The sequence below is a fragment of the Nicotiana tomentosiformis genome, chromosome 9 (genome assembly GCF_000390325.3).
Source record: "Nicotiana tomentosiformis chromosome 9, ASM39032v3, whole genome shotgun sequence".
NCBI lineage: Eukaryota > Viridiplantae > Streptophyta > Magnoliopsida > Solanales > Solanaceae > Nicotiana > Nicotiana tomentosiformis.
In genome coordinates this window covers 102,449,930-102,476,050 of record NC_090820.1, presented here as the reverse complement: position 1 = coordinate 102,476,050, position 26,121 = coordinate 102,449,930, and the positions used below count along the sequence as shown (strand labels likewise).

Sequence of the window (26,121 nt, the reverse complement as noted above, 5' to 3'; positions counted from 1 at the left end):
AACTATACCAAATTTATCAAAATCCGACACCATTTGTTCATCCAAATCCCCAAAATCCACTCTCCAATTCTCAAGTCCTAAACTCCCAAATTTCACTTCAAAATCTCACTAATTAGGTGGGGAAATTAGTGGAGAAACAAGATTTCTGATCAAAAGCAATTACAAGAAGCTTACCTCAATAATCCCCTTGGAAACCTTCTCTAAAATCGCCTAAGTATGAGTCTCAAATGGTGAAATAAGACTAAAATCGTAAACCCTTGCTTTTAAACCTTCTGTCAAGAAGTTTCTCATCTGCGGACCTATTGTCGCACCTGCGGAAAATCCATCGCAGGAGAGGATTCCACTTGAAATCCCAGATTCCGCTCCTGCGACTACAAGATCGCATCTGCGCCCATCGCAGGTGCGGAAACCCATCGCACCTGCACCCAGCTACCCATTTTTTCGACCATCGCAGGTGCGGGAAAATCTTCGCACCTACGACCTCTTTTAAACCTCACTTTTCGCACCTACGACCCTTGCTTTTAAACCTTTTGCCTAGACTTTTCGCATTTGCGGGCCTATTGTCACACATGCGGAAAATCTATCGCAGGTGCAGATTCCACTTGAAATTCGAGATTTCGCTCCTGCGGCTACAAGACCGTATTTGCGCCTATCGAAGGTGTGGAAACCCATCGCACCTGCAGCTAAAACTCACACCTGCGCCCAGCTGCCCGCTTTTGCAACCATCGTAGGTGCCGGAAAATTTTCGCACATGCAAACTCTGTTCGACTCATATTTGGCCGCTTCTGCGGTTCCTTCCCCGCTTCTGCGGGCTCGCAGCTGCGGTGCCCACTCCGCAGGTTTGGTCAAACCAGTAGCAGCAGCACTTCAACTGCTTCATCAACTCAAAATCAAGTCTGTTAACCACATGAAATCAACTTGAGACCCCCTGGGAACTCAACCAAACATACAAACTAGTCATATAACCCAATGCGAACTTAGTCGAATCTTCAAACCACCAAAAACAACATCGAAACACAGATTACAACCGGATTCAAGCCTAAAGAACTTCCAAACTTCCAAATTCTGCAAACGACGCCGAAACCTATCAAACCACATCCGATTGACCTTAAATTTTGCACACAAGTCCTAAATGACATCACGAACCTACTCCAATTCCCGGAAACTAAATCCGACCCCGACATCAAAATTTCCACTGCCTGCCAAATTTGCAAAATTCCAACTTTCACCAATTCAAGCCTAATTCTACTACGGGCCTCCAAATCACATTTCGGACACGCTCCTAAGTTCAAAATCACCCAATAGAGCTAACGAAATCGACGGAACTCCATTCCGGAGTCGTCTTCACACAGTTTCGACTACGGTCAAAACCCTAAGACTTAAGCTTCCGTTTTAGGGACTAAGTGTCCCAAAATACTCAAAAATCAAAAATAAAACTTCCCGGCAAGTCACATAAGAAGAAACAGACACGAGGGAAGCAGAAAATAGGGGATCAGGGCTATTACTCTCAAAATGACCGGCCGAGTCATTACATCCTCCCCCTCTTAAAACAATCATTTGTCCTCGAACGAGCATAGAGACATACCTGAAGTGGTGAAAAGATGAGGATAACGGATGCGCATATCATGCTCAGTCTCCCAAGTCGCCTCCTCGATCGGCTGTCCCCTCCACTGAACCTTCACAGAAGTAATATTCTTCCACCTCAGCTTTCAAACCTGCCTATCCAAGATCGCCATCGGCTCCTCAATATAAGATAGATCCCTGTCCAACTGGACTGAGCTGAAATCCAACACATGAGACGGATTATCGTGATACCTCCGGAGCATAGAAACATGGAATATTGGTGAACTCCCGCTAGACTGGGAGGTAAAGCAAGCTCATAAGCAACCTCCTAAACTCGCAAAAACACCTCAAAGGGACCAATGAACCTTGGGCTCAGCTTGCCCTTCTTCCCGAACCTCATAATGACCTTCATAGGCGAAACTCGGAGCAAAAACCGCTCTCCAAACACGAATGCAACATCGCGAACGTTTTGATCACATAACTCTTCTGTCTGGACTGAGTTGTGCGTAGTCTATCCTGAATCACCTTAACCTTCTCCAGAGCATCCTGAACCAAGTCTGTACCCAATAATCTAGCCTCGCCCGGCTCGAACCAACCCACTGGAGACCTACATCGCCTACCATATATAGCCTCATATGGTGCCATCTGGATGCTCAACTAATAATTATTATTGTAAGCAAACTCCGCTAGAGGCAAGAACTGATCCCATGAACCCCCAAACTCTATCATACACACACAGAGCATGTCCTCTAATATCTGAATAGTACGCTCAGATTGTCCGTCTGTCTAAGGGTGAAATGTTGTGCTCCACTCCACTTGAGTACCCAACTCATGATATAAAGCCTGCCAGTATCGTGATGTAAACTGTGTACCCCGGTCAGAGATGATAGATACTGGTACGCCATGAAGCCTGACGATCTCGCGGATATGCACTCGAGCCAGCTGATCGGAAGAATAGGTAGTTATCACATGAATGAAATTAACTGAATTGGTCAGCCTGTACACAATCACCCAAACTGCATCAACAAAATCCATAGTGATATGCTCATATTTCCACTCCAGAATCTTTAACTTCTGAAGCAACCCACCTGGCCGATGATACTCATACTTCACCTACTGGTAATTTTGACACCAAGCCGCAAACTCTACTATGTCCTTCTTCATTCTCCTCCACCAGTAATGCTGTCTCAAGTCCTGATACATCTTCACGGCACCCGAATGAATAGAATACCGCGAACTGTGAGCCTCCTAGAGAATCAGCTCATGCAAACTATCTACATTAGGCACATTTGCATCACCGTGCTGGACCGTGTCCTTAAGGATAAGCATATGGGGGTCATCACACTGACGCTCCCTGATACGATCATAAAGAGAAGACCAAGAGACCACACAAGCCTAAACTTGACTCGGCTCAGAAACATCCAATCTAACAAACTGACTGGCTAAGGCCTGAACATCTAATGCCAATGGCCTCTCTACTGCTGGAAGATATGCTAAGCTCCCCAAACTCTCCGCACGACGACTCAAGGCATCAGCCACCACATTGGCCTTCCTAGGATAGTACAAAATGGTGATATCATAGTCCTTAAGAAGCTCCTACTACCTCCACTGACGCAAGTTAAGATCCTTCTGTTTGAACAGATGCTGCAAACTCCGATGATCAGTATAAATCTCACAATGGACCTCGTACAAATAGTGCCGCCAAATCTTCAAGGCGTGAACAATAGCTGCTAACTCAATGTCATGGACAAGATAGTTTTTCTCATTGAGCTTCAACTGGCGTGAGGCATAAGCAATCACTCTACCCTCCTATATCAGAACACACCCAATACCGGTCTGCGAGGCATCACAATACACTGTATAAGAACCATAAGTTGATGGTATAACTAGAAATAGAGTCGTGGTCAAAGTAGTCTTGAGCTTCTAAAAGCTCTCTCGCACACCTCTGACCACTTGAAAGGAGCACCCTTTTGGGTCAATTTAGTTAATGGTGATGCAATAGATGAGAAGTCCTCCACAAAATGACGGAAATAACAGCCAAACAGAGAAAACTCCGAATCTCCGTGGCTGAGGACGGTCTGGGACAACTCCGAAATGCCTCTATCTTCTTTGGGTCTACTTGAATACCCTCACTGGACATCATGTGTCCCAAGAACGCCTCTAAACTGAGCCAAAACTCACACTTGGAGAATTTTGCATAAAGCATCTCCTCCCTCAACTGCTGTGACACAATCCCGCTGTAATATAATCCTTAGATGCTGGGTATGCTCCTCCTGGTTACGAGAGTACAACAGGATGTCATCAATGAATATAATAACGAACGAGTCAAGATAAGGCTGAAACACATTGATAGTTTTTCTTGTGGAATTCATTCCATTAGCATATATTGATGGTATTGTACTGATTGTGAATAGATTCAGAGCATTTGGAGGCCGAGTCGAGAGGCAAGAGCATCGCGGAGTAGAGATTTGATTGGTTTGAGGTAAGTAACGATTGTAGATCTAGTCGTGAGGGTATGAAACCCCGAATTTCGTATCATTCTACTATTTTGAGGTGACACACATGCTAGGTGACGGGCATGTGGGCGTGCACTGTCGGGGATTGTGACTTGGTCCGTACCGTAGCAACTGTAAAGTTGCATATTTTGCTAAAACTATATGATACTTATATGTTTTAGAAAGTGTTTCTGTAAATTGGGAAGAATGCCTTGTTTTGGGCCTTGTGCCAGTGCTGTGTGGACCCTTAAGGCCTTTTCTTGTTATCCTATCGTTGTTTTCGTTTTTAAATCTATACTCAGTCATGGTTATACTTGTTTACTGCATAACTCGGTTTTTTCTTACTCTATTTTGATGCATATAAATGTTGTTTTGGGCTGAATACCCTGATTTTACTGAAATGCCCGAGTGACTTGAGAGGTTTATGACTGAGTGAGGTCGAGAGCCTGATTTGTGAGGATATTTATGGGATCGGGCTTCATGCCGCAGCATGTTTGATATAGGTGGAGGGCCTGAGTGATTTATGCCTTGATATAGTGCTTGGGCTGAAGGAGCCCCTCCTGATTCTCTACACACCCCCAGTAAGCGCAGGTACATACTGAGTGCGAGTGCCGAATGCTGAGTGACTGGGAGGCATGGGTGATTGTGAGGTATGCCCGAGTGGCATGAGTGATTGTGAGGTATGCCCGAGAGGCATGAGTGATTGTGAGGTTTACCCGAAGGGCTGTATACAAGTGACTGTGAGGTTTGCCCGAGGGGTTGTATATGAGTAATGTTTTGCCCGAGGGGTTGTCTATGACTTTATCATTTTTGATCGTCTTTGCATTGAGCCTCTTGTTGAAAAACTGTTGAAAAATATCTTTAAATGATTTTACTGGAACTGGGTTTAAACGAGATGTTTTGATTCAAACCCTAATTTTAAAAGCAAGTGGTATTTTACTGAGATTTCATGATATGAACTTTATATGCTTTATTGCCCTTTCCTACTGCTCAGACTTTATTTATTATTGTTACTTACTGAGTTGGCGTACTCACGTTACTCCCTGCACCTTGTGTATAGATCTAGGTGTAGCTGGACACGGTAGCGGTTGTTGATTATTCTGGTTGCAGAGTCTTTTCTCGGGGATAGCAAGGTAGCTGCTTGGCGATCGCAGCCCCTGCTCTTCTCACTCTTATCTTCCTTTAGTTGTATTTAGCTATTTTCCAGACTATGATAGTCTTGATATTGTTAGAAAAATTGTAGTAGATGCTCATGACTAGTGACACCCCGATGTCGGGCTTTTCTTTTCCGCAGTTTTGTTTGGATTTGAACTCCTTTACGAAGGTTTTTATGTTAATAGCCTTGAGATTTTCCCTTGAAATGAAAAATATCGGTTTGTTTTGGAAATGAGTCGTCTTGCCTAGTTCCACGATAGGCACTATCACGACAGGGTTAGTTTGGGTCGTGACAGATACCCTGACCGCAAATCAATCTTGGAGAATAACCTCTCTCCCTAAAGTTGGTCAAATAGATCATCAATACATGGCAAAGGATACTTGTTCTTGACTGTGACCTTGTTCAACTACCTGTAATCAATGCACATCCTCAGAGTACCATCCTTCTTCTTTACAAATAGAACCGGTGCACCCCAAGGTGACACGCTAGGCCGAATAAACCCCTTATCAAGGAGTTCCTGAAGTTGTTCCTTCAACTCTGCTGGTTCCATACGATACGGTGGAATAGAAATGGGTTGAGTGTCCGGCACCAAATCAATACCGAAGTCAATGTCCTTGTCAGGCGACATGCCCCGCAGGTCTGCAAGTAACACATCCGAAAAGTCACACACCACCAGAAAAGAATCAATAACAGGGACCTCTGCACTAACATCCCTCACAAAAGCCAAATAGGATAGACAACCCTTCTCAGCCATCCGCTGAACCTTCAAGTATGAAATCACTCTACTGGGAACATAGTCTATATTACCGCTCCACTCAATTCACGGCAACTCCGGAATCGCTAGTGTCACAGTCTTAGTGTGACAATCTAAAACAGAATTACATGGAGACAACCAATCCATACCCAATATCACATCAAAATCGACCATACTAAGCAGTAAAAGATCTACTCTAGTCCCCAGACCCCCAATAGTCACCACACATGACTGATATACATGGTCCACAATAATAGTATCGCCCACTGGAGTAGATACATGAACAGATAAAACTAGAGACTCACGGGGCATATCCAGAAAATGAGTGAAATACAAGGTCACATATGAATAAGTGGATCTATTGTCACATAATACAGAGGAATCTCTATGGCAAACTGAGACAATACTTGTAATCATAGCATCCGAAGCAATGGCATCTGGTCTGGCAGGAAGAGCGTAGAAACGGGATTGGACGCCCTTTGATCGGCCTCCCCCTCTCGGGCGACCCCTAGCTGACTGGGCTCCGCCCCTAGCTGGCTGGGCGGGTGGTGAAGCAACTGGTGCTGAAGTCAAAGGTTGACTCCTCTATTGAGATGAACCTCATGAAAAGCGGGGACAATACCTCTTGATATGACCCAAATCTCCACACTCAAAGAAACCCCTCTCTGCGAATGGCGGTGGGGACTGAAGGGAACCCCAAGTTCCGGAATAACTGCTAGAAGGTCCTAACACAGATTAACCCTGAGCTGATGGTGCATGAGACAAATTTTAGTTGGTAGTGCACTGAATGACGACTGGCCCTGCTGATAACAGTATGAACCATGGCCAGATGATGCAGCACGATGAACTAGGCGAGTTATCTGAGCATGTCTGAATGGACGACTCCTACCGTGTTGGAATTGACCCCTAGAAGGAACACTACCAAATCTGCCCTGGCCATGAGGCCTTTTGGCCTCCCTTTCAACCCGCTCCTGGCTGTGAACCATCTCAATCTGACTAGCAATGTCGACAACCTTATCAAAAGTAGCACCAGACTCTCTCTCTCTGGTCATAAGCAATCGCAGCTGAAAATTGAGGCCATCTATGAACCTCCTGATCCTCTCCCTATCTATGGAAGCCAACCAGATAGCATGAAGGGACAACTCTAAAAATCTCATCTCATGCTGCATCACGGAAATATCACCCTGACGAAGCTGCTCGAACTGCCTGCGCACCTCTTCTCTATAGGACAGAGGTACCAAATTCTCCACAAAGAGAACGGAGAACAGTTGTCAGGTAAGGGATGTTGCGCCGACCGGCCTACGCCTATCGTAAGCCTCCCACCAAATGAAGGCAGTCCAAGAGAACTGAAAAGTAATGAACGAGACCCCATTGGTCTATAGAATACTGGCTGGGCAGAGTATCTTTTGACACCTATCCAAGAAGCCATGGACATCCTTTCCCGCTGCACCACTGAAAGATGGAGGCTAAAGCCTCCCAAACCTCTCCAATCTACGCTGCTCATCCTCAGGCATAAGAGAAACCACATAGTCCTGAGCAGCTCCAACCGACTGGGCTCGTGGTGACCCCGATTTCTGGAGTCCCTGTATCACCTTCTCTGGTGTGCGGGCGGCAGGAGTCTGAGCACCTCCTCCGGCCTGAGAAGTGGCTGTTGCGGCCGGAACAGAGACCGCCTGAGCAAGACTGGTGCATATGGTCAGAATCTGAGCTAAGTCCTCCTAAAGGACTGAAATCACAATAGGCACAGGTGGTGCCTGAGCTGGTCCCACAGGCTTATCCACAACTGGAGCATGTTCCTGAACTGGGGCAACTGGTGGATCTGCAGGTGCTGTCCTAGTTGTGGTGCGAGCTGCACCTTTGCCCCTACCGCGACCTCGGCATCTTGCGGCCCTGACTGATGGTACTGGTAGTTATCCATCCTTCCCCATAGCACGTGTCCTCGCCATCTATTAGAGAATTAGAATAACAAAAATTTAGTTACCAGAATCAAAATATTCGCACGACAAGAATTCAAGAATGTGAAATTTCCTAAGGGTTCGGCAACCTCTCGAAGATAAGTACAGACGTCTCCGTACCGATCCGCAAGACACTACTAAACCTGCTCAGGACTCGTGGTCATCCAAATCTCCAAAATCTACTCTCCAATTCTCAAGCCCTAAACCCCCAAATTTCACTACAAAATCTCAATTATTAGGTCAGGAAATCAACGGAGAAACAAGATTTCTTATCAAAAGCGAGTACAAGAAGCTTAACTCAATAATCCCCTCGAAAACCTTCTCCAAAATCGCCTAAGTCTGAGTCTCAAATGGTGAAATAAGACTAAAATTGTAAACCATTGCTTTTAAACCTTCTGTCAAGACTTTTCGCATCTGTGGACCTATTGTCGCACCTGCGATGCTGCACCTGCGGAAAATCCATCGCAGGTGCAGATTCCACTTGAAATCCCAGATTCCGCTCCTGCGACTACAAGACAGCATTTGCGTCCATCGCAGGTGCGGAAACCCATCGCATTTGCGCCCAACTACCCGCTTTTTCGACCATTGCAGGTGCGGGAAAATTTTCTCACCTACGACCTCTGCTCAACTCATATTTGGCCGCTTTTGCGGTTCCCTCCCCGCTTTTTCGGGCTCGCACCTGCGGTGTCCACTCCGCAGGTGCGGTCACACCAGTAGCAGCAGCACTTCAGCTGCTTCATCAACTCAAAATCAAGTCCATTAACCACCCGAAATCAACCCGAGACCCCCCGGGACCTCAACCAAACATACCAACTAGTCATATAACCCAATTCAAACTTAGTCGAATCTTCAAATCACCCAAAACAACATCAAAACACAGATTACAACCGGATTCAAGCCTAAAGATCTTCTAAACTTCCAAATTCTATAAACGAAGCCGAAACCTGTCAAACCACATCCGATTGACCTCAAATTTTGCAAATAAGTCCTAAATGACGTCACAAACCTACTTCAATTCCCGGAAACCAAATTCGACCCCGATATCAAAATTTTCACTGCCGACCAAATTCGCCAAAATTCCAATTTTTGCCAATTCAATCCTAATTCTACTACAGACCTCCAAATCATATTCCAAACACGCTTCTAAGTTTAAAATCATCCAACATAGCTAACGGAATCGACGGAACTCTATTCCGAAGTCGTTTTCACATAGTTCCGACTATGGTCAAAATCCTAAGACTTAAGCTTCCGTTTTATGGACTAAGTGTCCCAAAACACTCCGAAACTAAAAACAAAACTTCCCAGCAAGTCACATAAGCAGAAACCGGCACGGGGAAAGCAGAAAATAGGGGATCGGGGTTATTACTCTCAAAATGACCGGCCGGGTCATTACATCCTCCCCATCTTAAAACAATCATTCGTCCTCGAACGAGCATAGAGACACACCTGAAGTGGTAAAAGGATAAGGATAACGACTGCGCATATCATGCTCAGTCTCCCAAGTCGCCTCCTCGACCGGCTGACCCCTCCACTGAACCTTCACAGAAGCAATATTCTTCGACCTCAGCTTTCGAACTTGCCTATCCAAGATCACCAACGGCTCCTCAACATAAGATAGATCCTTGTCCAACTGAACTGAGCTAAAATCCAACACATGAGACGAATTATCGTGATACCTCCGGAGCATAGAAACATGGAATACTGGTGAACTTCCGCTAGACTGGGAGGTAAAGCAAGCTCATAAGCAACCTCCTAAACTCGCAACAACATCTCAAAGGGACCAATGAACCTTGGGCTCAGCTTGCCCTTCTTCCCGAACCTCATAATAACCTTCATAGGCGAAACTCAGAGCAAGACCAGCTCTCCAAACACGAATGCAACATCGTGAACATTTCGATCCGCATAACTCTTCTGTCTGGAATGAGCTGTGCGTTGTCTATCCTGAAGCACCTTAACCTTCTCCAGAGCATCCTAAACCAAGTCTGTACCCAATAATCTAGCCTCACCCGGCTCGAACCAACCCACTGGAGACATACATCGCCTACCATACATAGCCTCATACGGTGCCATCTGGATGCTCAACTGATAAATGTTATTGTAAGCAAACTCTGCTAGAGGCAATAATTGATCCCAAGAACCCCTAAACTCCATCACACACGCACGGAGCATATCCTCTAATATCTGAATAGTGCGCTTAGATTATCCGTCCGTCTGAGGGTGAAATGTTATGCTCAACTCCACTCGAGTACCCAACTCATGTTGTATAGACCTCTAGAACCATGATGTAAGCTGCGTACCCCAGTCAGAGATGATAGATACTGGTACGCCATGAAGCCTGACGATCTCGCAGATATGCACTCGAGCCAGCTGTTCGGAAAAATAGGTAGTCAGCACAGGAATGAAATGAGCTGACTTGGTCAGCCTATCCACAACCACCCAAACTGCATTAAACTTTTGTTGAGTCCGTGGAAGCCCAACAATAAAATCCATAGTGATTCGCTCCCATTTCCACTCCGGAATCTCTAACTTCTGAAGCAACCCACTTGGTCGTTGATGCTCATACTTCACTTGCTAGCAAATTAGACACCGAGCCACAAACTCCACTATGTCCTTCTCCATTCTCCTGCACCAATAATGTTGTCTCAAGTCCTGATACATCTTCGCGGCACCCGGATGAATAGAATACCGCAAACTGTGAGCCTCCTGGAGAATCAGCTCACGCAAACCATCTATATTGGGCACACATAGCCTGCCATGCATCTTCAATGCACCATCATCCCCAATACTGACCTTCTTAGCATCACTGTGCTGGGCAGTGTCCTTAACGACAAGAAGATTAGGGTTATCACACTAACTCTCCCTGATATGATCATAAAGAGAAGACCGAGAGACCACACAAGCCTAAACTCGACTCGGCTCAGAAACATCCAATCTAACAAACTGGCTCGCTAAGTCCTGAACATCCAATGCCAATGGCCTCTCTGCTGCTGGAAGATATGCTAAGCTCCCCAAACTCTCCGTCCGGTGACTCAAGGTATCGGCCACCACATTTGCCTTCCCAGGATGGTACAAAATTATGATATCATAGTCCTTAAGAAGTTCCAACCACCTCCGCTGACGCAAGTTAAGATCCTTCTGTTTGAACAGATGCTGCAAACTCCGATGATTAGTGTAAATCTCACAATGGACCCCATACAAATAGTGCCGCCAAATCTTCAAGGTGAATAATAACTGCTAACTCAAGGTCATGGAAAGGATGGTTCTTCTCATTGAGCTTCAACTGGCGCGAGGCATAAGCAATCACTCTACTCTCCTACATCAGAACACACCCAATATCTGTCTGTGAGGCATCACAATACACTGTGTAAGAACTAGAAGCTGATGGTAGAACTAGAAATAGAGTCGTGGTCAAAGCAGTCTTGAGCTTCTAAAAGCTTTCCTCGCACTCCTCCGACCACCTGAAAGGAGCACCCTTTTGGGTCAATTTAGTCAATGGTGATGCAATAGATGAGAATCCCTCCATAAAATGACAGTAATAACCAGCCAAACCGAGAAAACTTTGAATCTTCGTAGATAAGGACAGTCTGGGCTAACTCTGAACTGCCTCTATATTCTTTGGGTCTACCTGAATACCCTCACTGGACACCACGTGTCCCAAGAACGCCACTAAACTGAGCCAAAACTCATACTTGGAGAACTTTGCATAAAGTTTCTCCTACCTCAACCACTGTAACACAATCCTCAGATATTGGGCATACTCCTCCTGGCTATGAGAGTACACCAGGATGTCATCAATGAATACAATAACGAACGAGTCAAGATAAGGCTGAAACACATTGTTCATCAGATGCATGAACATTGCTGGGGCATTGGTCAGCCCAAAAGACATCACAAGGAACTCTTAATGGTCATATCGGGTCCTAAAAGATGTCTTAAGAATATCTGAATTCCGAATCTTCAGCTAGTGATACCCTGACCTCAAATCAATCTTGGAGAACACCCTCTCACCCTGAAGCAGGTCAAATAGATCATCAATACGTGGCAAAGGATACTTGTTCTTGACTTTGACCTTGTTCAACTGCATGTAATCAATACACATCCTTAGAGTACCATCCTTCCTCTTTACAAATAGAACCGGTGCACCCCAAGGTGACATGCTAGGCCGAATAAACCCTTTATCAAAGAGTTACTGAAATTGTTCCTTCAACTCCTTCAACTCCGTCGGTGCCATACGATATGGTGGAATAGAAATGGGCTGAGTGCCCAGTACCAAATCAAAACCGAAGTCAATGTCCCTGTCAGGCGGCATTCCCGGCTGGTCTACAGATAACACGTCCAGAAAACCACACACCACCGGAACAGAATCAATAGCAGGGACCTCTGCACTAACATCCTGATAGACAACCCTTCTCATCCATCCGTTGAGCCTTCAAGTATGAAATCACTCTACTGGGAACATAGTCTATAGAACCGCTCCACTCAACTCTCGGCAACCCCGGCATCACTAGAGTCACGGTCTTAGCTTGACAATCTAAAACAGCATGACATGGAGACAACCAATCCATACCCAATATCACATCAAAATTGACCATACTTAGCAGCAAAAGATCTACTCTGGTCCCTAGACCCCCAATAGTCACCACACATGACCGATATATAATGTCCACAATAATAGTATCGCCCACCGGAGTAGATACATGAACATATTAAACTAGAGACTTACGGGGCATATTCAGAAAATGAGCGAAATACGAGGACACATATGAATAAGTGGATCCATGGTCAAATAGTTCAGAGGCATCTCTATGGAAAACAGAAACAATACTTGTAATCACAACATCCGAAGCAATTGCATCTGGTCTGGCAGGAAGAGCATAGAAACGGGCTTGACCGCCCCCTGATTGGCATCCCCCTCTCAGGCGACCCCTAGCTGACTAGGCTCCGCCCCTAGCTGGCTGGGCGGGTGATGAAGCAACAAGTGCTGAAGTCGAAGGCCGACTCCTCTGTTGAGATGAACCTCATGAAAAGCGAGGACAATACCTCTTGATATGACCCAAATCTCCACACTCAAAGAAACTCCTCTCTGTGAATGGCGGTGAATAACTGATAGAAGGTCCTGACACAGATAAACCTTGAGCTGATGGTGCATGAGACGAACTCTGAGCTGGTAGTGCACTGAATGACGACTAGCCTTGCTGATAACAATGTGACCCATGGCCAAATGATGCACCACGGTGAACTGGGCGAGCCATCTGAGCATGTCTAAATGGACGACCCCTATCGTGCAGGAATTGACCCCCAGAAGGAACACCGCCAAATCCACCCTTGCCACGAGGCCTCTTAGCCTCCCTCTCAACCCGCTTCTGGCTGCGAACTATCCCAATCTAACCAGCAATGTCGACAACCTCATCAAAAGTAGCACCAGACACTCTATCTCTGGTTATAAGCAATCGCAGCTGAAAAGTTAGGCCATCTAGGAACCTCCCGATCCTTTCCCTGTCTGTGGAAACCAACCAGATAGCATGACGGGGCAACTCTAAAAATCTCATCTCATAATGCGGAACGGACATATCACCCTGACGAAGCTGCTCGAACTGCATGCATAATTTCTCTCTACAGGACTGAGGTACGAACTTCTCCACAAAGAGAACAGAGAACTGCTGCTAGGTAAGGGGTGATGCGCTGACCAGCCTACGCCTCTTGTAAGCCTCCCACTAACTGAAGGCATCCCCAGAGAACTGAAAAGTAGTGAACGAGACACCACTGGTCTCTAAAATATCGGTTGTACGGAGTATCCTCTGACACCTGTCCAAGAAGCCTCGCGCATCCTCTCCCTCTGCACCACTGAAAGATGGAGGTTGGAGCCTCCCAAACCTCTCCAATATATGATGCTCATCCTCGGGCATAGCAAGAACCACATAGTCCTGAACAGCTGCAAATGGCTGGGCTTGTGGTGCCCCAGGTGTCTGGAGTCCCTGTACCCCCTGCTCTAGTGTGCGGGCAGCAGGAGTCTGAGCACCTCCTCCAGCCTGAGAAGTGGTTGTTATGGCCGGAACAAAGACCGCCTGAGCAATACTGGTGCATATTATCAGAATCTGAGCTAAGGCCTCCTAAAGGCTTGGAATCACAACGGGCACATGTGGTGCCTGAGCTGGTCCCACAGGCTCATCCATAACTGGAGCCTGCTCCTGAACTGGGGCAGCTGGTGGATTTGCAGGTGCTGCCCTAGCTGCGGTACGAGTTACACCTCTGCCCCTACCGCGACCTCAGCCTCTCGCGGTCCTGACTGGTGGTACTGGTGGTTGTCCATCCTGCCCCGTAGCACGGGTCCTCACCATCTGTGAGAGAATTAGAACAACGGAAATTTAGTTACCAGAATCAAAATATTAGCACGACAAGAATTCAAGAATGTGAAATTTCCTAAGGGTTCGGCAGCCTCTCGAAGAATGTGAAACCTATGTAACCTAGGCTCTGATACCAACTTTTCATGACCCAAAAACGACTGTCGTGATGGTGCCTATCGTGGAACTAGGCAAGCTACAACTCGACAATTTCACGACAGTAAAATACTCTTTTAGAAATAACAGCGAAATAATTTATATTAAAGAAGAAGACATTTTAAAACAGAATTTAACCAAGATACAGTACAATCCATCCCAAAACTGGGGTATCATTGAGTATATGAGCATCTAAAACTAGTATACAGTCCACAACAGTATCTAGAGAATAAAACTGAAAGTGTAGATAAAATAAGGAAGGGAAATTAAGGCCCTCAAACACCATGCAGCTACCTCGATAGTCCTCGAACTATGATGCCTCAATCAGCAGCAACCGTCGTGACCAGGAACGCCTGGATCTGCACACAAGGTGCAGAGAGTAACGTGAGTACATCCAACTCAGTAAGTAACAAGTTCAAACTTTAGATTGAAAGGTAGTGATGAACTAAACTAGTACAAATAAAATAGGAATAACTGTGCAAAACGTAGGCATGCTCTCAAATCACATAGGCAACTGAAATAGTAAAGTAAAGCAAATCCAAACAGTGTAATGAATATAACTTTATTATCTCTACATGCCAATGCACATACTGTAAGTGATGCACCATACTGACAACATCAAGTAGTCACACTCTCAATATCTCAACTATTCGGTATTGTATATGGCCCACACGGCCCAGGGAACATCTATCCTAAAACATATACCACACTGACCATATGCCACCCAGTACTGAGGAAAGGCCAATCCAGTCCTGTGGAGAATATATATCTCCAAGTGTCAAGTACTTCGGACAAGATCCATGTCCAGGGAAGATCCATCCCTCAATAATATCAATCGCGCTCACCGTGGGGTGTGTTACAGACTCCGGAAGGGCTCCTACAGCGCAAGCGCTATCATAAATTCAGTATAACCGTTGCGGTGTGCAGCCCGATCCTATAATTGTCACTCATAATCAGACTCTCAGCCTCACTCAGTCATCAATCTCTCCAGTCTGACTCACGGGCTCACAATATCATGAAAACTAGCCCAAAACAATGATATGATGTATCAGTAAATAACAGTTGAGACTGAGATATGATATGAAATGCATGAACATGACTGAGTACATAATATCAATGAAATCAGTGAGATGACAGCAAGAAACGACCACTAGGGGTCCCAAAAATATCGGCATAAAGCCTAAACATGATATCTAGCATGATTGACAGCTCAATTAATTTATCACAAGATGAAAACACGGATATCAACAAAATAGAGTCACTATATAGTGCCATGAAATCAACCAAGCCAAAATTCTCACGGTGCACGCTCGCACGCCCGTCACTTGGCATGTCCGTCATCTCAATACCAATCATAAGGCACATAGTTCGGGGTTTCGAACCCTCAGAACCAAGTTTGAAAGCGTTAGTTACCTCAATTGCATAAATTCCTACTCTGAAATGCTTTTGCCTCTCGAATCAGTCTCCAAATGCCCCGAATCTAGCCACAAGCAGTACGAGATAATTAATATAGGCTAAAGGAATCAATTCCACAAGAAAACTACTAAATTATACCCCAAAATCCAAAATCGACTCAACCCAGCCCCACGGGCCTATGCCTCGAAATCTGACAAAAGTCACAAAACCCGAAAGCCGATTCACTCACGAGTCTAACCATACCAAATTAATCAAAATCTGACACCATTTGGTCATCCAATTCCCCAAAATCCACTCTCCAATTCTCAAGCCCTAAACCCCCAAATTTCACTTCAAAATCTCACTAATTAGGTGGAGAAATCAGTGGGGAAACAAGATTTATGATTAAAAAAAACGAGTACAAGAAGCTTACCTCAATAATCCCCTCAAAAATCTTCTCCAAAATCGCTTAAGTCCGAGCCTCAAATGGTGAAATAAGACTAAAATCGTGAATCCTTGCTTTTAAACCTTCTGCCTAGACTTTTCGCATCTACGGACCTATTGTCGCACCTGCGATGCCGCACCCGCGAAAAATCCATCACAGGTGCAGATTCCACTTGAAATCCCATATTCCTCTCATGCGGCTACAAGACCGCATCTGCGCCTATCCTGGTGCGAAAACCCATCGCACCTGCGGCTAAAACTCGCACTTGCGCCCAGCTACCCGCTTTTGCGACCATCGCAGGTACGGGAAAATCTTCACACCTGCGACCTCTGCTCAACTCATCTTTGGCCGTTTCTGCGGTTCCTTCCCCTCTTCTGCGGGCTCGCACCTGTGGTGCCCACTCTACGGGTGCGGTCACACCAGTAGTAGCAGCACTTCAACTGCTTCATCAACTCAAAATCAAGTCCGTTATCCACCCGAATTCAACCCGAGGCCCCCGGGGACCTCAACTAAACATACCGACTAGTCATATAACCCAATGCAAACTTAGTCGAACCTTCAAATCACCCAAAACAACATCAAAACATAGATTACAACCGAATTTAAGCCTAAAGAAATTCTAAACTTCCAAATTACACAAACGACGCCGAAACCTATCAAACCACATCCGATCGACCTCAAATTTTGCACACAGGTCCTAAATGACGTCACGAACTAGTCTAATTCCCGGAAACCAAATCTGACCCCGATATCAAAATTTTCACTCCCGGTCAAATTCGCCAAAATTTTAACTTTCGCCAATTCAAGCCTAATTCTACTACGGACCTCCAAATCACATCTCGAACACGCTCCTAAGTTCAAAATCACCCAACGGAGCTAACAGAATCGACGGAACTCCATTCCGAAGTCGTCTTCACATAGTTCTGACTACGGTCAAAATCCTAAGACTTAAGCTTCTGTTTTAGGAACTAAGTGTCCCAAAATACTCCGAAACCAAAAATAAAACTTTCCGGTAAGTCAAATAAGCAGAAACAGACACGGGGAAAGCATAAAATAGGGGATCAGGGCTATTACTCTCAAAACGACCGGTCGGGTCGTTACAATATTCCAATTCTTATTGATATTCCTATTGGACAATCTTCTAGTGTCATAGCTAATAAGTCAAAAACACGCCTAAAGCGTGGAAGCCCATTGGTTTCTAAGGATCAAAATCCTAGAAAAAGAAAAGGAAATGATCAAGATGACACTACGAAAGAGTCTCATAAAAAAATCCACGATTTAACCAATCCTGAGATTCATGATGAAATCATTGAGCATGAGACTTAGGAAAATAAGGAACTACCAATAAATCTAATCGATATTGAGACAAATTTGAATCATTTGGATATAGTGGTGGATTATGTATTTTCATATAATGTTGCATCTAACATTATGAAAGATAGCGAGAATCTTGAACCTCAATCTGTTGGAAAATGCAGATAAGGACGTGATTGGCCAAAATGGCAAGAAGCAATCCAATCCGAGTTGGATTCACTTGTGAAACGTGAAGATTTTGGGCACATAGTCCAAACACCTAATGGTGTTAAGCCTGTTGGCTATAAATGGGTCTTTGTACATAAAAGGAATGAGAAAAATGAGGTACAGAGATATAAGGCACGCCTTGTTGCACAAGAATTTTCACAAAGACCTAGTGTCGACTATGAAGAGACGTATTCTCCTGTTATGGATGTTATAACGTTCTGTTATCTCATTAGTTTTGATGTCCATGAAAAGATTGACATGCATTTAATGGATGTGGTTACAACCTACCTTAACGACTCACTTGATAATGAGATATACATGAAGATTCCCGAGGGATTTAAAATGCCTGACGCACATAATTCAAAGTCCCGAAAAATATTTTCAATCAAATTGTAAAGATCTTTGTATGGTCTAAAGCAATTAGGAAGAATGTGGTATAACCGCTTTAGTGAGTATTTATTAACGAAAGGTTATATAAATGATGACATTTGTCCATGTGTTTTTATAAAGAAAACAACATCGAAATTTGTTGTACTTCCGTATATGTTGATGACATAAATCTTATTGGAACTCCTATAGAACTCCAAAAATCAATTGATTATTTAAAGAAGGAATTCGAGATGAAAGATCTCGAAAAGACAAAATTATGTCTCGGTTTGCAAATTGAACATTTGAAAAATAGATTTTTTTGTTCATCAATTTGCCTACACAGAAAAGTTATTAAAACGGTTTTACATGGATGGAGCACATCCATTAAGTACTCCGACGACGGTTCGATCACTTGATGTAAATAAGGATCCGTTCCGACCTCAAGAAAAAAATGAAGAGCTACTTGGTCCTGAAGTATCTTATGTTAGTGCAATTGGTGCACTAATGTATCTTGCTAATATTACAAGATCTGACCTAACTTTTTCAGTTAATGTCTTAGCAAGATATAGCTCTTCTCCTACAAGGAGACATTGGAATGGAATTAAATACATATTGCGGTATCTAAAAATGACTACCGATATGGGCTTATCTTATAGCAATGAATGCAGTCCCGATCTTGTTGGTTATGCCGATGCTGGGTATTTATCCGACCCACACATGGCTCCATCTCAAACAGGCTATGTGTTTACATGTGGAGGCACTGTCATATCTTGACGATCGATTAAGCAATCAATCGTGGTTAGTTCATCTAATCATGCTAAAATAATTGTTATTCATGAAGCAAGTCGAGAATGTGTGTGGTTGAGGTCTATAATACATCTTATTCGAGACAAATGTGGTTTGAAATGTGACAAACTACCCACGATTTTGAATGAAGACAATGCAGCATGCATAGCCCAATTGAAGGGGGAATTCATAAAAGGAGATAAGACAAAGCACATTTCACCGAAGTTATTTTTCACACATGAGCTTCAAAAGAATGGTGATATCAATGTGCAACAGATTCGTTCAAGTGATAATATGGCTGATTAGTTCACCAAATCTCTACCGACGTTAACCTTCAAGAAGCTGGTATACAAGATTGGGATGCAAAGGCTCAAGGATGTGAATTGATGCTCTCATCATTGGGAGTTAATACGTGTTGCACTCTTTTTTCCTTACAAGGTTTTGTCCCACTGGGTTTTCCTTGCAAGGTTTTTAACGAGACAACCAAAAGGCGTATTATTAAACATGTGTACTCTTTTTCCTTTACTAGAATTTTTTTTCCACTGAATTTTATTTTAGGTAAGGTTTTAACGAGGCACATTACCTATTGAGTAGACATTCAAGGGGGCATGCTAAGAATAGAATTGTACTTGGAGTGAATGTCTATCTTCTAGAGAGTTTGTTACTTTGTGGCTAAGTCATCTTTTTCGCTATAAATATAGGGGCTTTACCCCATTGTAAATTATCCCAAAATTAATAAGAATTCTTTCTCACTTTTCTCTGCAATATTATTCTTCTTTTTTTATTGTTTTATTTCAATATACCCATTTTTCTCCATTGAAAGTTGAAATATGACCACTAACATTAGAAGTTTTTTTTTCCATTTAATACAGCAGAAAATAAAAGGCTTGAGGCTTCCTCGTCTGTTAATTAGACAACAACAACAATAATAGACCCAGTGTAATCCCACAAGTGAGATCTGGGGAGGGTAGTATGTACACAAACCTTACCCCTACCATCAAGAAGGCAGAGAGATTGTTTTCGAAAGACTCTCGGCTTAAAAAAGATAAAAGGAAGGGCAACAACAATCACACCAGTTATAATACCACAAAAATACAAAGATACAAAACAAAAACTGAATATTGTAATTAGAAGGTTGAAACGAAAGCAACGACAAGTAATCACATAAATCAAGGAATACGAAAGTATATAAATAACGCTGACTCATGTACTAAAACTACTGTTACAGACAAGGACAACGCTAGGCGACCTATTCTAATCCTTTACCTTTATTCTCAACCTCCACACCTTCTTATCTATGGTCAAAAGTTACTGTTAGAAAGAGAAATGTATATTTTAGCCGTTTTCAACATAATAGCCGATATATATATATATATATATATATATATATATATATATATATATATATATATATATATAAAATGCAATTAGATTCGACGGAGCGACCAGTTCAGTATTTTGCGAATGAGGGACCAACCAGGATTGTGTCGGATTTATATTTTATAATTGAATACTAATATGAACTCATTTATTTATGCATCAATGATGATAGATGCATTCGTTATGGTTTTAGCATTAACTCGATTTACTTTCCAAATGTAATACTTTGTGACGGGAATCTAAATTTATTTAGGACCCATACGAATGTCGAATATAATAAAAAAAAGTAAAAAATAAGAATAATGGGTCCCAAATAAAGAAAAGTGAGAAAGTGTAGACAGATCAAAATCTTATCCAATCAGACGATAAAAGAAGGATTCGCTGACTAGCAATCGTGTCAAACCCAATTCATTGTGTTTTTAATGTTATGGATAAGCTCTACTAATAAGTGGTGACCAATTCCTCGTATTTCCCACATACTCAACTTTTCGGTCTTTTTCTCGAAAGTTTATTAAACAAAATCCCTTTTTTCTCCAACAACAATCTAACAACCACGATCCTTTTCTTCGTTTACGTATGTATATCTTAATGTACAAAACTTAAGGGTGTAAAATAAATGTCTCAATTTTATGGTCTTGAATAAATAACAACAACAATAATTTAGTAAATTTTTACAAATGAGATTTGAGGAGGATAGTTGTGTACGTATATTTTATCTTTACTTCCGAGAAATAAAGAGGTTGTTTCCTATCGTCTTAAATATATCTACTAAAATATATTTTAACTGTTACAATCTTAAATATATTATCTTATTTTTATATGAAATTAAGAATAAAATATTAAATATTAAAAATTTATGCATTAAATATAAAAATACATTATTCATTTTTAAAAATTATTTTCATGTGATATATAAGTTACGGGTTCGAATCGTGAAAATAACGATAATATTTGTATTAGACTAAGTTGTCCACATAACGCTCTAAGCTACAACCCTTTGCCGAATCATGTGTGAATATAAATAACTTTTGTTCATCGAGTTGCTTTTTGTTTAAATAATTCAAAAAAATAAGTCACGTAAATTGAAATGCCAAGAGTATTATATTACCAGTCACCTTCACCTCAAATAAAAACCATTTAAAAATTTCAGGTCTCCTGAATTCAAGAATTGATTGGCAGTAAAATCTTCTTACCAATCACAAAATTTAGTAATGGATAATGCTGACACCTCTGTCTCTTCTTATCTTTCTATCTAATCTTCTTTACCTATAAATACTCAACAAATTCACACACCCCATCTCATATTAATTGACTGGTTTCTGTCTTTGTATATTACATTGTTTTTGTTAGATCTCTGTATTTTCCCATTCAAAAAAGGCAAGAAAAAATGTTGGCAATATTCAAGAAAGGTGTTGTTGATCCACCAAAGGAATTGCAGAGTCCAGCCTCATTGCAAGCATCAATCAAAGCTGCATCTCCTGAAGAAACTATGAAGAATTTCTTATCTGCAAATCCAAATAATGGATTTTCTATTGGCTTTATGGATAAGGCATTTTTGGCCTATTCTAATCGTGCAAGTTCATATAACACTCTTCAAAGGTATTGATCCTCTCTTCTACAGATTTTATCATTTACGCCAAATTAATAAATGCATGATAGGATTGTTTGCGCATGTACTTTTCTTATTTGATTATGGTTAATTATAATATATATTTTCGCCTCAATAAATTACTTAATCATGCAGAATGATATGGTTTGGTAAAAATATTATGGATCTTTATAGAAATAGCCTGTTGGATTCACTTTTTATATCTTTCTAGCCATTAAACAATGATTATACATGATTATATAAATATTATATATGTATAATATAATATATACATCAATCAGTTATTTTTAATTTATGCGGTTGGGTGGTGGCTGGGACGAGTTAAAATTTGGGTTGGCTGAGTCTTCACATGCAGTGGCAGAGCTAGAAGCCTGAATGCAAGTTTGGCCGATCCCAGTAGCTTTTGCTCAAACAATATATTTGTATTAAAAAATTCATTAAATATGTACAAATATTAAATTTAGAACTCAGTTAGTAGCTATTAAAATTATTGTTCTGAAATCCAGAACCCATAAAGTTAAAAATCTAGTTTCGCCTTTGTTTACATGCTTTGTCTCGACCCGTCTCGCCTCGTTTGCCATCCCTACTTCAATAAGAAAATTTTGATTATCTGTTCTTGAATTCTCTAAAGTTTGTAATTTTCAGCCTACTAATAAGGGGAAATAATGCAAATTATTTGAATTTTTTTTGTAGGTTGTTCTGTGGTGTGAATGACATATACTGCATTTTTTTGGGAAGTTTGAACAACTTATGTGCTTTAAACAAGCATTATGGCCTATCAAAGTGTACTAATGAGGCTATGCTTGTAAGTGAAGCATATCGGACTCTCCGCGATAGAGGCCCATACCCGGCCCATGAAGTTCTCAAGGATCTTGAAGGTAGCTTTGGATTTGTGATCTATGATCACAAGGCTGATACAGTCTTTGTTGCCCTGGTAAGTTTATTTATTGTGAATATAGAAATATATGTTGGGGCGGAGCTAGAGTTTAAGTGACGCTTCCGTTGTATTCAGTAGTTTTGGTCTAAACTTTGTATTTGTCTTAAAAAATTTATTGTATATGTACAAATTATTAATTTAGAACTCAGTAAGTATCAGGATTTTGAATGTGTAAACTTCAAATCCTAACTTGGCCTTTTGAATATATTTTTGTGTCACTAATTAATATCATGAATGGTGTTTTATGGATAGGGTGCTGATGAAAAGGTGAAGCTATTTTGGGGCATAGCATATGATGGATCTGTTATGATATCTGATAATGTGGATCACATTAAAGCAAGTTGTATCAAATCATTTGCTCCCTTTCCTGCTGGTATGTAGCTCAAATTCAAAAGTATTTGCCGAGATTTAGTGGGCGTTTGGACATAAGAATTGTAAAATTTCAAAATAAGTGAGAAAAAATTAAAGTGAAAATGTTATTTGAAAGTTAAAGTTATGTTTAGACATGAATACAATTTTGGGTTGATTTTGAATTTTTGTGAGTGATTTGAAGTAAATTTTGAAAAACGGCCTTTTGAACTTTTTCAAATTTTCGAAAAATTGCTGAAATTCATCTTCAGGTGAAAATTGAAGATTTCATGGCGAAATGATGATTTCGAAAAAAAATAATTTTTTTTTTTTGAGAAAACTGAAAATTTTCGTACGGCCCCTTAATCACTAAGCTACAAAAACAAAAATTAAATTGTGCAAGCGCTAGGGCTTTGGTTATTTGGCAAGGATGCAACGGCTGTTGTGTAAGTCAAGCGCATGTTACATGTTCAAACTTTGTCGCGGACAAAGCCCAGTAGAAGTTGGGAGGAGGGTAGAGGGCGGGTCCATATTTTTCGTAATTTCTAACCTTTACACCAACTATAGTCAGGACAAAAGTTCACAAGAAATTTCTCAGATATAAAAAAAATTAGATTGCACAACTAGAACTAATCGGGGACGGAGGTAGCATATAAGCTATGAGTTCGGACGAACTCAATAGCTTATGACGGAACCCTATATATGTGCTAAAAATCTACAAAATACATACAACTATTAGGTTTCGAACCCAGTAACTCAAATAATCAGTACTCTTAGTGACATTCTGAATTCATAAACTTCTAATTCTAGCTTCGCCTCGGAAATTAATAGTTGTAAAAATATTAAGCTTGGGTTTGATTGATGTTTGGTAGGGTGCATGTACCATAGTGGAACAGGATTAAAGAGCTATGAGCATCCAAGTTACAAGATGAAAGCAATGCCAAGAGTGGATAGTGAAGGGTCAATGTGTGGAGCTTATTTCAAGGTTGATGTCTACTCTAAAGTGAATAGCATGCCAAGAGTTGGAAGTGCAGCAAATTGGGCAACTTGGGGCCAGTAGACATGATTTATTATCTTTGTTAATTGCTGCTGTTTAATTCGTTGTGTTTCAAGTTCCAAATGGACCTCAGCTTTGTAAATTGACTTGAGGTTCCTAAATGGGAAGATTGTTTCTTTTTTAGTCTTTTTGTTTTTTTTCCTTTATTAAGTTGTAGTAATCTTTTTGGGGATTAACCTTTTGTATAGATCGAGGAGACTCTTTCTTAGTTTGTCATTTGCTATCTTCAGTACAACTCTTCACCTTCTTCTATCCTTCTAGTTCCCTTTATTTGATTTTTTTTTTGGCTTTTTTCACACTGATTAAAAAATTTACTCCCTTCGATTCATAATAAGTGACTAATTTGTTTTGGGCACACCCATTAAGAAAATGTAAAATTCTAGACAAAAATAGATAGTGTGACTAAATTATCCTTAATTAAATGTTGCAGCATAGTTAATGTGATAAGTAAAAGACTTATTAGGGATACGTACATAAGAGTAATTTTGGAAAAATAAATTGAATTTTTTCTTGATTATATAAATGGACATTTATTTTGGACCAAAATAAAAATGCAAATTGGTCACTTATTGTGGACCGGAGGGATTACAATTTAACGTTAATTGACAATGAAATTGATCATATTAATCTTAATTTATTCATTGAAAATATAACAAGCACCCATAGAATCTTTACTCCAAAGACAATTTTGAAACAAAAAAAGTTAATTACTTCTTGATATCTGAAAAAATTAAATATTGTGGATCATAAAAAAAACTACAAAATCAATTAAAGTAGATAGGGGAAGTAGTACACTGAACAAATAAAGAGTATTTGTGAAATAAAGTTTTGTTTCTTTTCGTGTAAATATGATATAAATTAGTTCGTCCATTTTAAACTCTATGCTTTCTTTTGCTTTGGCCCCTCCCACAATATGCTTATTTTTTTCTATGAAACTCTTAATCTACTGCATGTCCTTCTCATTCAGATAACCTCATCGTAATATCGTACCAATTGGTTTGTTATATTTCTTATTTTCTCGAGGAACGAAAATTGTAATTTCACCGTTTATCAAACTAAAAATTATGCTGATGGACCTTTTCTTTACATTACTGTTTATATTTTGATCTCGTTAAAAACAAATTTGGAAAAATAATCGCGAGTTAGAATTTTAAAATACGCTCGCCAGAATTTGAAGCACCTGCCAAAATTTTGAAGTACCAGATTTGCACCAGAATTTTGAAGCACAAAAAAATATGACGGTCACCAAAATTTTCAGGCACAATACTGAAAAATTCTAGTAATCTGTCAGGACTTCTCGATGATCACCATATAATATTTTAATTGTTATTGTTATTTTGCCTGAATTACCATAATGTTTTCCCTTTGTGATCTATTTTGCTTTATAATGACGTTAACTTTTCCCTATTAATCCGGTAATACCAGAACACATTCAATTTAATGAGATTTTCACTTCCGTTCATGCTTAGCTTATGGATTTTTAACTTGAAATACAAGCATGATAATTATTAACTATACTTTCTGGAAAGAAGATGAATAAGGTATTGAAGTAGATCAGAGAAAAATAAAGTTTCTTCGAATTTTCTAGGGAAATGCATAACTACCCCATGATCTATAACCGGATTCTCAACTATACACTTTATTTTTGCGAGTCCACCCCTTGAACTTTTTTTAAATGAAATTAGTATATTGATGTTGCAGTGTATATATCTCCCTCTTTGGGAGAGTAAGAAAGAGAGAGAATGTTGAAATTTTATTTTTATAATATTTTTATAAAATATTATTTTCCTATTTTTTCTTTTTTTCTTGTTTTTCTTTTTCTTTTCCTTTCCTTTCCTCCAGTTTCGTTTCTTA

General features: G+C 41.1%; 1 protein-coding gene and 1 long non-coding RNA gene across 2 annotated transcripts in view; one reads left to right on the top strand and one right to left on the bottom strand.

The window, feature by feature from the left end:
- Positions 1–26,121, bottom strand: part of LOC138899616 (uncharacterized) — a 129,535-nt gene that overhangs the window by 8,487 nt on the left and 94,927 nt on the right. The gene's annotated exons all lie outside the window — the stretch shown is intronic.
- Positions 21,601–24,519, top strand: LOC104093179 (stem-specific protein TSJT1-like). Its single transcript, XM_009598899.4, has 4 exons — positions 21,601–21,915; positions 22,619–22,859; positions 23,115–23,235; positions 24,083–24,519. Exons 1-4 carry the CDS (start codon positions 21,704–21,706, stop codon positions 24,268–24,270), a joined length of 762 nt encoding a protein of 253 aa, XP_009597194.1. The 5' UTR covers positions 21,601–21,703; the 3' UTR covers positions 24,271–24,519.

Coding starts and splice junctions, on each gene's coding strand:
- LOC104093179 (XM_009598899.4), top strand. CDS start 21,704: ATGTTGGCAATATTCAAGAAAGGTGTTGTTGATCCACCAAAGGAATTG. Junction 21,916..22,618: donor TCATATAACACTCTTCAAAG/GTATTGATCCTC, acceptor TTTTTTTTGTAG/GTTGTTCTGTGGTGTGAATG. Junction 23,236..24,082: donor ATTTGCTCCCTTTCCTGCTG/GTATGTAGCTCA, acceptor GATGTTTGGTAG/GGTGCATGTACCATAGTGGA.